General features: G+C 38.9%; 1 protein-coding gene across 3 annotated transcripts in view; it reads left to right on the top strand.

Annotated features, from left to right (window-relative positions):
* Positions 1-15,302, top strand: part of CNTLN (centlein) — a 161,576-nt gene that overhangs the window by 116,614 nt on the left and 29,660 nt on the right. For all 3 annotated transcript variants that reach the window (XR_014506276.1, XM_083419493.1, XM_083419492.1), the window contains 4 exons: positions 6,843-7,034; positions 11,444-11,541; positions 13,337-13,463; positions 14,865-15,002. Coding sequence is in view for 2 of the 3 variants with exons in the window: in XM_083419493.1 (XP_083275619.1) it covers positions 6,843-7,034; positions 11,444-11,541; positions 13,337-13,463; positions 14,865-15,002 (555 nt within the window). In the remaining variant the exon portion in view is untranslated. The remainder of the gene's footprint in view (positions 1-6,842; positions 7,035-11,443; positions 11,542-13,336; positions 13,464-14,864; positions 15,003-15,302) is intronic.

Consider the following 15,302-nt stretch of genomic DNA (forward strand, 5'->3'; position numbering starts at 1 on the left):
TTTGAGAGATAATTTCAGGATTATTTTCTTAATGGATGACTTCTTTAGATGGGTCATCTTCAGTTGGTGGCCTGCTTAACACATTTTTTGTTGCCAAATTGAGACTTTTATTATATATAAGAACATAATAATAACAGGATTTGTCATAAGTTTCAGCATTTAATTTCCGCACGTGAGGTGAAAGTTTGCAAAATCTTCCTTAAAACGTGTTAGTGTGATCTTTTGAACTGAAACTACAGTGTGAATCCCATTGGCAGGAAAAAATACTTACAAATGATCTTTTTTTAAGGCAAAAAGCAGTATTATCAACAGGAACATACCTCTATTTCTCTGTTGGGATGTAGTTTAAACACTTCATTAGAGATTGGCATTTTCGGTACCTTTAAGCATCTTTAAAAGCTGCTTTGTTAATTGCAAACCATATTTAGTATGACCTCATAATAATGTAGCACACCTCAAGTGTCATGGCTGTCTATGCAGCATGCACTAGAGCAGTGTTCATTTATACTAGACAACTGAACTTCAAGGGGAGCAAAATCTTGATAGGCAATTAGCAGTAATTAGGAAGATTCAACTCAATGAGATGTCAACATTGGATTGCTTTAAAAAAAGAGTTGAATGTCAGGGACTTGAAAATAAAGTTTTTCTCTCGCTGACATACAGGTATGGCATATGAAATATGAAATGTTAATTTAACTTTTCTGCTTATTATTCATGCACAATATTATTTTGTCATTCAGCTGCTACTCTGACAGAGTGCAAGGGGTGTTAAAACAGTGCTGCTGGAATAAAAGATTAATCTACCACTGGCCAATTAACCAAAGGGTACTTAATGGTCTCTAAAGGCTGATGAAGTCTAGCAACTAGCTAAAGTACTCGTTAAAAAGTCCTCTGCATTACCTTCATTTGCTTGACATTTTGCGAAATACACTGTTATCTTTCAGTAACTATCTGGAAATAGTTTATAAATGTGTAATCTTGGCAGCTCTTACGAAACTGAGCAACTAAGGATATTCTTTTCCTCCCTGCTCTGTCTGTCTTATTTGACAAGGTGGCCATTTCTCATTTCCATTTTTCTCCATGTAGTTATGTGGTGGAAGAAAGAGTTCCTTTCTTTCCTTTCCTTGCATGAAAAATAATATGCATCTTGGAATTCCAAGTTATTAAATTATTATAGCCTCTTATCTGAAGGCAGTAGTGGCCTGATGTCCCACATCTGTTGTTTTTCATAAATATTTTACCTATATGAAGCTCCAAATCTGCAAGAAATAGAAGACCATGGGTATACTTACCTAGTTCCATTTGGTGCTATAATTTTGCAGAGTTCTGTGTTAATTCATAACTGCCGCAACACTTAACCATTCCAGCCTGCCTTGCATTCTTCCTGTCCCCATAAAAACTACTTTCAGTCTCTCAGTTCCTCTTTGGCATTCCCTTCGTATGCCGCACAGATGATCCGAGCTGCGACTAGAGAGGACTGGGTATAAGTGATGCTAGAGGAGTCAGTAGGATAACCTCTGGAGGAAAATCGAATGACCAGAGAAATTACAGCACTGGAGTATGCTCAGATGTTGATGGGAATTTCATAACATACACCAAGGTAGCTAAACGTTTTAAAGTGGTGCGTTGTGCTTTCAGTCGCATAATGCTGGAGCCTACAACCACAGATGGAGTGCTTTGATAAAATAACAACTTAGGTGCAATGACCTCCCCGATCCCTCCCTGTAATACTTTGGTTTTAGTGTGTTGGTAAGTGTATTATCAGTGTAAAGATCAAACATACCTTAGAGCAGGGGTAGGCAGCATGGTGCCCTCTGGATAGCTTATGTGGTTTGGGTGGTTTATTTCATCCGTTTCAATGAGACTAAAGCATAAATTATTGTGTTTATTATTTGTATACTGTCCTATTCCCACACATGGTATACAACATAAAATCACAGTATAAAAACGCAAAATACCTAATAAAAACGAAAACAAAAAACCACCCAATAATCCCTGCTCCACAACACCTTTTAAAAGGGGACTGGATGTCAATCAGCCAAAGGCCTGGTCAAAGAGGAACGTTTTGCCTTGCTCCTGAAGGTGTATAATGAAGGCGCCCGGCGAGCCTCCCTGGGGAGAGCATTCCACAAACGGGAAGCCACTGCAGAAAAAGCCCATTCTCGTGTTGCCAGACCTTCTGGACCTCTCTTGGAGGAGGCACACAAGGAAGGGCCTCAAATGATGTATCTCGGGGTCCGGGTAGGTTCATATGGAGAGAGGCGGTCCTTGGGGTATTGTGGTCCTGAGCCTAAATGGTTGGAGCACAAGCTCAGATTCTGCTTGTAGGCTTTCCATGGGTATCTGGCTGGCCACTGTGACTACAAGACTAGACAGGCCTTTGCTTTGGCTGATTATGTTCTTTTTTTAAAAAAACCCTACAATTTTCCATTTCAGACAATTATTTTCATAAAGGTGTCAGAATGTGGCATTTGGTTAAATTATTTTTCTCCAACCTTTCTTAGAATAAGATATAAACAGCAGTGTAATCTACCACACAAAGATATGATACAAAGCTAAAGCCTTTCTTCTAGGGGCGAAGCCTTTGGTAAAATAGTGTAATTGAGAGCTTAGAGGAAAGGCTGATCTACAAGAAAACCCTACAGACATACTCGGTTATGCAGAAGCTTTTTACAAAGCATTACTGCATCGAGTCAGTTTTTAAGGCATTTTACTTAATAATATCACTGTCTCCAATTTAAATTCTAGTACCTTAATTATGGTTTTGCTGTTGCTCCTGGACAATATAAAACACACACACAGGTAATTAAAATCCTCTGAGGATCACTATTAAAAGTATATCTACAGAAAAGAAATTGGATGTTTTTTTGTCTACAGCTGCTATCCTAACCTGCTGCCAGTTACCTAGAGAGTTTTTGGAATAATGCATGCTGTTTACACTAACTTCAGTCAGCTTATCCATACATCTGCTGGCTTTTGCTATTATCTACTGAGTTCATCAGATCAGCAAAGAAGTGTATCTTGATTATCTTGATTAAGCAGAAGCCCTCAGCTACCACCCCCTACTATGTTTTTAATACTAACGTGCCAGTCCTTTCTTTGTCTGATCTAAATTATAACATGACCTATCATTAAGTGCTAAAAGAGTATTCCCAAGGTATGTACTATATGAAAGGTCTATTTTAATGCTATTACAAGTTTATATAAATAGTGTAGACATGAAGATCATTTTTACTATAAATTGATAGCTATTTATATATTTAGTTCCAATTCTGCTGGAAGGTGCTTTTGTTACATGTCCAGAGCCCTTGAGATAGGGAAGACTAGATCTAGAGTAACAGATCTGAACAGAAGGCACCTCAACTCTGTGATTCTAGATCTACAAGCTATCCTTTCTCAAAGGCTCAGAGCAGATTACAAAAGCAAACACCATCCATCAGAATGTATATATATTCAAATGCAGTGAAGTTTTCCCAAGCTTTCTTGACTCTTGAGCTGTAAAGGCTAGCTTAGACAAGTAGGTTGTATGCTCTGGAAGGTTTATACTGGGAGAGACTTCCATACTGGAGAACAGCCTATGACACTCCTTCTCTTTGCTCCCCTAGCTTTGGAACTTGGTTGTTGTTGTTTAGTCGTTTAGTCGTGTCCGACTCTTTGTGACCCCATGGACCAGAGCACGACAGGCACTCCTGTCTTCCACTGCCTCCCACAGTTTGGTCAAACTGATGCTGGTAGCTTCGAGAAAACTGTCCAACCATCTCGTCCTCTGTCGTCCCCTTCTCCTTGTGCCCTCCATCTTTCCCAACATCAGGGTCTTTTCCAGGGAGTCTTCTCTTCTCATGAGGTGGCCAAAGTATTGGAGCCTCAGCTTCACGATCTGTCCTTGGTACATGGACATAATTAATAAGATGTCTTCAGTGGTTCTCAGAGGAGCATATGGACCTCCCATCAGCTCCAGCCAAAATTATTAGAGATAGCTGGGGTTCTGGTCCAAGCACATGTGTAGACCCAAGGTTGAAGAAGCCTTGTTGAGACTCACTTTGATGGATCTGGGCCACTGAATGTCTCAATAAGTAAATTATGCTATTGACGTTTGGATAGGCTTTTGGGGTGACTAGAGTATAGGTTAAGTTTCAATGTTTTTCAGTCTCATTTTAAACAACTGTGGTTTTGTTGCTTAAAGCTTTTAGGGAAAAGTTGGTTTCTTTTACAATTGATAGTTAATGTCTTTGTTGCTTTCAATATAATTATGTGTATGTTACCCTTCTCCAACCTGGTGCCCCAGACTACAGCTCCTATCGACTCCAGCCAACATGGTGTATGTCATATACACAGGATCATACAAAGTAAAATAGAGTATGAATTGTTGTTGGCATCCATCTGTCTTGAGAGTGCGCCTCTGGGGGTGAAGTCAAACTGCTGTGTTAGCAGCACCGAAGTGACCCCCCAGGGCTCAAGCCAGGGCATTGTGTATGGAGGTCCTAGGCTGCCCAAATAAGACCCCCATCTTGGCCTCACTGATTTCGTTCAAAGGAAAGCAGAACAATATCAGGAGTGGCTGCAGGAGTTGCTGGAAGGAAGCGTACAAAGTGTCATGCAGCAGTCTTAGTGACTCCACTCCAGATTTGTGTAGGGTTTACTCATTTGCCTTTTCTTCTTCTGAAGATACCCCACAAGGCAGAGAGGTTTAGGATCAGGGTTTTCCTTCTCCTAGATGGGTGCCCTTTCCTTGTTGATGAGTGCCATCTGCTACTCACTTCCCTCTACAGCACGTGCTGTTAGACCCACTATGGGTCAATCAACCGGACCCTATCTTTGCATGCAGGGGAAGTCCCTAACTCACTGAGGGTTTGAGACCCGTCAGCTATCTTCACCTGAGTTAGCCAGCCTGCTGAAGCCATTCCCGGTGTGTGTGGCTGCTGCCACATGCTGACAGCTTCTAGGAGTCACAGGTGAGAGAGCTGAATGAGGGTGGGGACCAAAGGTGAGCAAAGTACCCCAGCCGGCACAACACGTCTGACACCAGACATATTATAATTTATCTGCGTGTCTTTCCTCCTCACTGAATTAAAAATAAATACCATATAGCTCTGGTTTGTGTCGATCATATATTGTACACATCCCTCCATCAACCCCACAGTAAAATTATTCAGCTCAAAAGAAAGCACTGCCCTATTTTAAATGAGCCCTGTGATTCCCCATCTTCTTCTAGTCTTTCAGGTTCAGTAGTAGAGAACAGGAGATATACACACATGCACACACACAAATGATTTAAATGATAAAATATGAACATTATCAGATGTCCTGATGCTTTTAAGGTGAGAGACATGGCGAATTTAGTGAAGACATCAATGAAAAGGAGCAAGAAATGAATACATGAGTCTTAAGGCTTTGTGGAGAAAATAAACGTTGGGCAAACCCACTGCCTCCCAATTTTTCTCTGGGGCGGCTCATTGTCTGTTTTAATAATGCCCCAATATTTCCTTCCAATTCTTTTTTTAATGTTCCCTTTTCCTGTCTACGTTCTTTGCTTTTGTGCATGCCTCCTAAGTCCTTTCTTCTATTTCCTGCCTTCTACCTTCAGATTAACATTATAGTGTATCTGTTTCTTATCTCCTTATTTCAGTACAAAATATAAAGTAGCTACAGCTAGCTGTTTTAAATGGTAGCATCTTTTGCAGTGTCTAATTGGGAGTCTTCACAAGGGAAGTTTTTTGCTCCTCTGAGAGATTGCAATACCATTTTGTCTAATTGTTCCTTATGTTAAACTACCATATTATAAGCATCTTTGGAATATTAAAATAGTACTATTGTTGAGCTCTTAAGGAGCCTTCGGCTGTTATGCCATTAAAAGCTTGGTGGCTTTCTGCTGACTACAGTCTGGTAAAAGATTATTCCAGCTATTACAGAATAAAACATGTTCCTATATTCCACAGCATAGCAAAATTAAGGTAAATACTGAATACTTCATTTTACCATTTTAAGACGCACGCTGCAGCACCATTTCACATCGCATAAATGCTCCTGATCCGTTGTCAGTCAAGTTCAGTAAGACTGAAATAGTTTATTTGCTTGCTATTCATATGAACTAAATCCCTAACAAGCCTCATCTGCTAATTGGACTTAACATTTATGTTGCTAAATGAGAAGCATTTTGGCTGCAGTGTTGGGTGGTAAGACCTACCCAGTGGAATAAACAACTAACATCTGCTATCTTGTCGTGCTCCAGCTTGGCTTTTACCAGTTAAGTACATCAGCCCCAGGGTCAAGGTTATGGAATTTGTGGTTTCCTGGCTCTTGTGTGTACATGAGGAACGGAAGAAGCAACAACATAAAGACCAGCCAAACAGAAGTTCTGCAGTGCATATGGTCTATTTTGCTTTAACCTCCACAAGTCCTACAAACCTAATAAGTCAAAGCACACTGCTCCATAGCATTTGTCAATAGAATATTCATGTGAACTTATTCCAGCGGCCATTACATTCAATCCACATTTCCTACATAAAGTGAAATCTGAGAATATCTCACTGTTTTCACATACACATCACAAGGAATATCAGTGGCAGTGGGGAACAGTATTAACTATTCTTTAAAGCATCATTTTCCTCTCCCCTTTGATAAGCAAATATCACTAAAGGCAGCCTGTCTCCTTTCTCTCTTCCTCTTTAATATGGTTGTGCCTGTTTTGCAACCAGTGAAATCAGCCAACCCATTTGCAATTTGGACAATGCACGGTACATATGTTGTGTTTCGTAATGCTAAACTGTAAAATTATACAGCACGTTGGTCTCTATTGCATATTGAACACAACTGTCACTATTATTACTTTCTTTGGAAAACAGACACTGACGTCCAACCTGACTGAGTTGCAGCGAGAAAAATCAGATTTACAAGGGAAGTTGGACCACCTGACCCAGTTGATGAAAGTGAGAGAGGGTCTGTCTCCTGTGACATCTGGCCCTACTGGAATGACACCAGCAACTCCATTAAAGAATGTAGATTTGGAAATGAAGCAGCTGCAGTGTAAACTGAAGGTGACAGTCCACGTTATGAAATTATTATGAAATTTGCACTTTTATGTCCTAAAGAGAGTATCAAGCGCTGAAAGACCAAAAATGAAATGCATCTTGTGGTTTAGGTAAATTTGCTATTAAATGATGGTCACACAACCATAATTAAATAAGAATAACTTAACATTCAGTCAGATGAAATTGAACTGGCTCGCTTCATCTGTTCAAAGATTAGAGAAAATAAATCAGATTCAGGACTATGATTAAATCTGGCTTGTTGAAAGTGTTAGGCTGTGTTTAAGACAAATCATATGATTCCAGTCCTTACAGTATAAGAAGTGAGATTTAAAATTGCTATATTCACTGGGTGGGTGTGTCCTATGAAGGATATAAATCACCATTACAGCTGTTTGAGAGGATAGTGACCTCCTTGCATTTTGGGACAGTATGAAAATATAATCTAGAAGAAAGAGGTCCCTGTAGTCATATTCTCTTCAACCCTCTGTTGCTGTCCACTACCAGAAACAACTTCCTTTCTGGAACACCTCTCTGAAAGTCTTTCTAATGTTTCTGGGAAAGCCTCAAGCCTAATTGGAAAATGCTATCGACTTTCAACAGTATTGGTGAACATTTAAAAAACCCAGTGTGACTCCACCAATCACATCACAATGATTATTTTGCGTTCCTGACTTCTTGGAGGGAATTAGAATTGCAGTATGGAGGTTAATCTTAATGGAAACATTGGCAATAGCAAAAAGTACATAGAGAGCACAGGTTGGAGAAACAGAAAGGAAGAGTACATGCAGGCTGAAGGTTTTATGATATTTGAATGTTGATAGCAACATGGAATAGGCATTGTATTAGCAGCTACAAGATGAGATTGTGGAATAGCTGAAATTGGATAGGCTAGGAGTAACCAACATGGTGCCCCTCCCATACTGTTGTTGCACTGCAGCTCTGATAATCTCTGACTGTTGTCCTTGCTGGCTGGGGCTCATGTGAACTGGATTCCAATAGGACCTAGACTATCCCCAGTAGCCATTGGCAGTACAGGCAGGACAAAGTTACGTTCTTGTCTTCCCAGTGCTGAGCAAAAGGCAGGGAGGGAGAGGGGTGGGGAGCCCAGCACCGGACGGCCACAGCAGTGCTTCCGTACTGTGCGCAGGTCCCAGAAAATAACATACTAAAATTTGGTTTCAGATAGAGCAAGACGACTCCTCTTGGTAAAAGGAAGAATCCTGGGGTAGGGTGGAGGGGAAAGCCCATGGTTTCATCTTTGTGGACAGACTATTTCAAAGTAGTGAATTTTCGTATGTTATTTTCCTATCTCATGGATGGCGGATGATGAAACATTTAATTGGAGCCAAATCAACCTTCATAGCACTGTGCGATGGCATTCCTGATTTATATAAAATATTAAAACAAGTTTGTTCTTGGTATAAGCCTTCGTGTGCATGCACACTTCTTCAGATACGAAAGCTTATACCAAGAACAAACTTAGTTGGTCTCTTTAAATGCTACTGGTCTATATATATATATAGAGAGAGAGAGAGACTGTGTCAGACCAACATGGCTACCTACCTGAATCTAATTCCTGATTTAGTTAAGCAGATTTTACTGGAACCCTACGTTAGTCTCTCAGTACTTACTCATGAAAACCCTAATCAAGTATCCCAGCGCTTTTCCAAAGTCAACATTGTTTTATTATTTATTGCATTTATATCCTGCCTTTCCTTCAGTTCACTCAAGGCAGCATATATTTTGTCTCCCCTTCAAAAAAAAATAAAAAAAATCCTCACCACAACCCTAGGAGGTAGGCTGGTTTGAGAGATGCTGACTGGTGCCAAATCAACCAGTAAGGTTCATGGCTGAGTTGGGAATTGAACCGGAGTTTTCCCAGTCCTAGTCTATCACTCTGATCCCTATACCACATGGCTTCCTAGTATAGTCCATTGTTCATAAGACTGCCTTGCTTTTCAAGCAGTTACAAGGGATACACATGGAAGCTTGCTGCAGTATGGAAAAACACAACATGGTGATTTGCTACAGCTACTCACATATCAAAGCTGACATATTAACCGTGTGGCTTCTTAATACACCCCTCAGTGTGTCCTGCATCATCCAACAACTTTAGCAAAGAGAATTTTAAGAAAGCTATTAGCAACGCAATAAACTTATACGATGCATCTGACTTCCTGGTAACCTGTTATAAAACCATCATCGTTTGTGCCCGCGTCTCAGTTTCCCCTGCAAGGTTTAGGATAAATAGTCCGAGATTGTACCTTACTCATGTATCTTTTTTCCCCCTTTTCCAAATTCCAAAGTCTAACCACACAATAAGTGGTTTTTGAGAACCAGGCTTCCTGCATCTTAACACTCCTACCCAATCACTGCTGGAAGAGATTTGCTTCATTTCCTTTCCCCTTCTTTGCAGCGTTGTTTTCCACAGGAAGTGGTGACTTTCCCCCTCGGACACAAGCACTGCTGTGTAGCTCTTTGCAGAGGCCCCCGTTCCGCACAAGTGTCCACTTTCACTTGGCACATGTAAACGCCTCTGACGGCGTGTTGCACTTCACCCTTAATGAAGGTCACGCTGCACAAGTTGGCCTAAGGAACTTCAGTTATTATTCTCCTGCCATCTATCATTTTAACTATTCTCAGGTTAAACTTCATATATTTCAGGTTAGGGTGACATGCCCAATGCAGAACTGCTGGAATCCTAGGCATGCTTTGACCACATGAAAACATTTCACTTCCCCCTCCCCCCCACCATTTTTTTTTTTTTTTTTTTTTTGGTAAATGTAATAAATGACTGCAGCTCTGTTCTGAAAAATCTTTTTCCTTACCCAGAGAAAGCTCCTGTTGAAGTGCGCTGTAACGCAAGAATTATGACTTGCATTCTTTTTGTGGCTCAGGAGTATAAACTAGACATTATTTTTCATCCCTTTCAGTATGATTGTGTTTATGAACATGCAGAGCCAGCCTTAATTTTTTTTTTTTTTTAAGAAAAAAGTAATTAGAGGTTCAACTTCCTGGCATGCTTTACCAAGTTGTGTTGGAATCCTTCGCAAACCTGCTTTTAATTTTTATTTCATTATATGAATGTTAAAACAGGATCGTTATAGTCCCTGCCATGAGAAAATGTCGGAATTTCAAGGCACTGTGGGTTGCCAGTATTATTGGATTTTAATTAGAGGAACAACTATCATTTTATTTTTAAGCCAGTGAGTAAAAGGGTGTAGCAGTGCAGAAGAGGCTGCTCAATATAACTGCAGTTTACCCCATACTCTACCCATCAGAGTCTATACTTCCCTTGAGGGGAAGAATACTATGTGCAAGGCTCCCATTAATGTTAATGGGAGTTAGAAGGCTGCAATGAGCAGGAGACATTCCAGCAGAGTTTGGCTTTACTGCCTATCCCATCTCTTCGCTCACAGTTTTACACCTAATGTGTAAATTCCCCAGGCCAGAACAAGGGCTGAACTTGCAAATAGGAATGCACACCTACGGTGAATTCATCTCCCACTTCTGCATCGAAAGGTGGAGGAGAAGAGAACGCCATTTACTCCGAAATACTCTGAAATGAAAGTTAATTGTTGCAGTTCCATGCCACTAATTTTAGCTGTTGATCACTCTGGAAAATATGGTAGGATTATTTCAAACGGCTGAGAGGTTTCTTTTTGTGACATCCCCTTTCCCCCCAGAATTGCCTAAAATAACTGATTTAAGGCCGCATGATCATCTGTGTACAGTGAGTTGTGCTGTCTACTTCCGAGTAGTATACATAGACAAGACAAGGTCTATGGACATCCTTGTTTAGGCTGCTAAAATTCTGATGTGTTGGTGGTGAAAATAGTAACAGCAGAGGAAGTGATCCAGATGCTGGTGTCCTGTGTGACTACTCCTAAGGAGGACATGGGACAACAGACCAAAAATCTATACAGTCAACTCCTGCTCCTACGTAATGTTTCTCATAGGTCTCATGCAAATCTTGAGGATCAAAAGACCGAGAAGAAGCACAGGTCTCTCAGACATATGCCTTTTGTTTCCCAAACCTATCCTTTGAGGAAACACAGTTGATGGAAAATTTCTGTAAGCCGATCGTAAGAGTTTAATATTTTTTCTGCCAAATAAGACGGGATGTATCTACCTCTGGGCTGGCCCTGATAAATAACCATTTAGTGGTTATAAAGTCAGCAGTGTGAAACATTAGCAAAGTGTTTCTAAAGGGCAGAATTTCTAAGTGCAAAAGCTGTAAGAGATATTCTTCTGTGCTGTGATGTACACTAATGATTGTTTAATAGTGATCAAAATAGACTATAAACTATTATACAGTAATTTTTTTTGTTTGAAACAAGATCATTATGAGTTATACTTTTGATAATTCTAAATCTACACTATTGAGGCTTTAATAAATATTTTATTCAATCTAGAATGCAAATAATGAAATCACTAAACAGTCATCAACCATTAAATCTTTGAAATATGAAGTCCAGCGAAAAGAAGAACAGATGCGGGAACTACAGGAAAAGTAGGTTCACTTTGCTTCTCCATTGTGTCTGGTTCCCCCCAGTGGCAGAAATGTAATTACTTAACAGAATTTTGGATCAAGTAGAGACATTTTTCTGGAAGTGATATTTTCCATCCAGTTTCTTTTTTTCTTTATGATTCCTATTTCAAACTATTGCAGCAGTCCATGCTGATGACTTTAAAAGCAGAAGACAAAAACTGATGAGTTGTTAACTGACTATAATTTCTGTATAGCAAAAAGAGTATCAACAGTTACATTTCAGAGTGCAGAGTGGGCTTGCTTATCCCTTGATGTAAATCTAAATGATTGCCTCACCGTAGCTAAAAGCAATCTTTCAAATACAAATGCCTAAGGGCTTAAAGACAAGTCAAGGTTTAGATGCTTAAACAGGATTAAATCTCCAGTTTTACATCTGTAAAAGGTGCAAAAGGGCAGTTAGGCTTATTCATTTTTATGTTTGTTAATTCTGCAACCCTATTCCTGTTTACTCAGAAATACATCCCATTGTATTCAGTGGGGCTGACTCCCAGGTAAGTGTTTATTATAGGATTGCAGTTTTAACTCTGAAAAACACTAACTTTGAAAATCACATTTCATTTATTTTACATACATAACACTGTATTTTAACTATGATGGTTTATTCCAGAAAAGCATACTATAGATTTGTAGATTGATTATCTAGTCAAATATTAAACTCACAGAAACACCTGCAAATGAGTAAACCTGCTACCTACTAATGTGTGATCTTGGAAATAAAAAATATTTTATTGACGTGGTTCCTTCACCTTTAAGACGGGAGTATCTTTAAAATACATTCATGGAATGCATATTTCATTGATTAATGCCTTAAGATGCACCTAAAGAACCCAGCACCTCCATTTTTTAGATTTTAGATAAGACGGTGCCCTACCATTATTTTATATAGTAAATACTGAATGTGCTTTGCTGGAGGTGATCTACTTGACTGCTCCCAGTACACTGTTAGGTGACCATTCAAATGTAAATTCCTTCTATCCTTTTTTATTATGCTGTGGTTTTCTTGCTGATTTTATGTGACATGATCTCAACAACAATGTATTATGTATATTCAACATACTGATTTGATTTATTTGGATAAAGTATTGTGTCCATAAGAAAACAGTTTCAAGTAATAAGGCAATAGGCATCCTGTTTGTTTCACATATCACCCAATCAGCAGTTTTTAAAATTCCTTTGCCACAGATTTGCTACGGAAAAGTTTGCATTTCCTTCAGAGATGCTATGTGTGAAAGCAATGCTGTCTTTGAAATCAGCATATTGATTTTCCACAGATATTACCCACAGACATATTTTAATTCCTTCCTTTTTATTGTTATGAAGCTTTCTACATCCTAAATAAAGGTGTAGAATCATGCTGGGCAGTCCACATATTTGCACTTTTAAATTGATGCTTTAGTAAATTACATTCTTCCTCTTCTTCACTTTGTCAGCCTACACCAAAATAATGCAATATTCTGCTTTCCCTTTGCTCATAATTGTGTATGCTCACCTTAGTATGATTAACTGTAGGAAGTGCTGTGTATTTGCATTGCTGGTATAATAATGTTGTGCTTGCAATTCAGAAGTCCACAGAGTTTCAATTTATCTCTTGTATCTTTATATGTGTAGAAAAATGTAATGATTTTCAACTCCTTTGCACTGGCAAAATGTACAAAGATTAGCACTCATCAGAGTCATACATTTTAATTATTCAAAATAAGCACACAGTATTAATGTTTCCTAATTCTGTGGATATTGCATTCCGCCTTATTTGAAGGATTTCTCGAATGGAGAGAGACCTAAGTATGAAAAGAAATTTAATAGAAGACTGGAAGCTGCGCATGAAAGCAAATCAGGAAAAAGAAAAAAGCTTTAATGAAAAACTACAAACTCTTGAAGAAAAGGTATGTCATGTTTTGTGTGTGTTTAATCCCCCTCCTCCAAAATGAGCATCACAAAAATCAAAATATTAACACCGTTGGGGAGGTTTTGTTTGTTTGTTTTTAAAAAAGTGTTGCATTTGTATCCACTTAGAAATGCTATCAGATTTCATTGATTAATTGCAGCAGTCGTGATAATTCCATTCATACATAGAGAGAGCACATTTGTGCTATCTAAACAGCAAAATAATTTAATGTGAGAATGAAAGGTTTGCTGTGTACATATGGTATATAGTGAAGCTGGTTTTTCTTATGCTTGTTAATTTCAAAAAAATGCAGCTCAAATCCCTGATATGTGAAATATATGTGTTTGTTCTATCTAACATCTAGCAGAAAGAAAAGATTACATTTCAATTAGCTTTATAATAACAGTGACATGTTATCCCTTTCGCTGTTATATATTTAATGATTCCATTTTATGCTATTCTGCAAGTTGTTTTCTCCCTAAATATTTAATGCATTTTGCAGATGCTTAAAGGGACGAGAAGTGAAATTGCGCCTTCCTTACGCTATCTGCCCAGCACCCTTTTATTCCCAGCAAACAGGGCTCACATGGAGGAACCCCTGAGGCTTCACACTGTACAACCTCAGAGCAGAAATAGTTTTCGAGGCGAGCCCTACTTTGATTCTCTTTAAAATCAGGTGCTGGCTGCGTTGCTCTGAAAGTAGCCTGCACCGGCAGCCATTAAGCACTTGTCAGTTCCAGAGAGAACTACTCTCTTGCCCTCCATGTCAGAGATAAGATGTCATTAAGAAATCATCAGCCAAAAAGAGGGGGGTTGGGGTTGAGAGGAAATCAAACCAGGAAGGTGCAATATGAATCCTTGATTTTGTTTCTGTTTTAGAAAATCAATGTTTTGAAGAGCTGTGATATTAAATCTTGCATGTTTTGATTTCGGGGAGAGAAAGTATCTGCATACCATAGATTGCATAGAACTTGAATACATTTCCTTTACAGTTGTTTGAGAAAGGCTGATCCAAACAAAATCTATAGGTGCTGGATACTAACAGAAGGGTTGTGTGGCTAATATTTGTTTCCATCAAAACCTGAAAACACTAATTCTCCATGTAGCTATACTTTCTGCATGCTTATATCTGTCTACTTGCTAAATGCTATGCATTTTGTAATAACTAGGAACTTGCAGCTCTGTAGCCAGTTATGTGTGAATAAGTTCTATTGATTTCCATGGGATACAGTCCCTGCAGAAACAGCTGAAAGAGAGCTACCGGCCTTTTCACCTAAACTGGCAAAAGAAATGTTTACAATTAAATGTAGTTGTTATTTTGACAAAAGGTTTTAGGTTTCCCCTCGAAATGATGCAAATGTTTTCCCTAATAACAGTTATTCTCTGGGTGTTACTTCAGGTAAAGTCATTGACGGAAGATTGTTCAAACAAAAAAACGTCGATTGATTCACTAAAGCAAAGGCTTAATGTAGCTACAAAAGAAAAGGCACAATATGAGCAGATGAATCGCAAAGCTAAGGAGGAGCTGGAGAAAAAGGTACATGGTTACAGACTGTTTTGGATTAAACACAGAATATTTAATTTCTACTTAGCCTTTTCATGTACAGTGTTTATTACCAAAAGGAAAAGAGTGGTGAGATCAGCAACTCCGCATTTTCACTCTACCCATCGCGGTATCTCTGTGGTTTTTATTCTCTTGGACTTGGAGCCTTTACAAGATACAAATGTAGTGGCAAAATGCATATTTGAAAATTAATTAAATGAATCACAGTATGATGCTCTGTGATATTAGCCTAGGTAGTGAAATTCAATATGCCCCTGTTTGTAGCACCCTAAA

Source organism: Podarcis tiliguerta (genome assembly GCF_965153285.1).
Source record: "Podarcis tiliguerta genome assembly, chromosome: 17".
Lineage (NCBI taxonomy): Eukaryota > Metazoa > Chordata > Lepidosauria > Squamata > Lacertidae > Podarcis > Podarcis tiliguerta.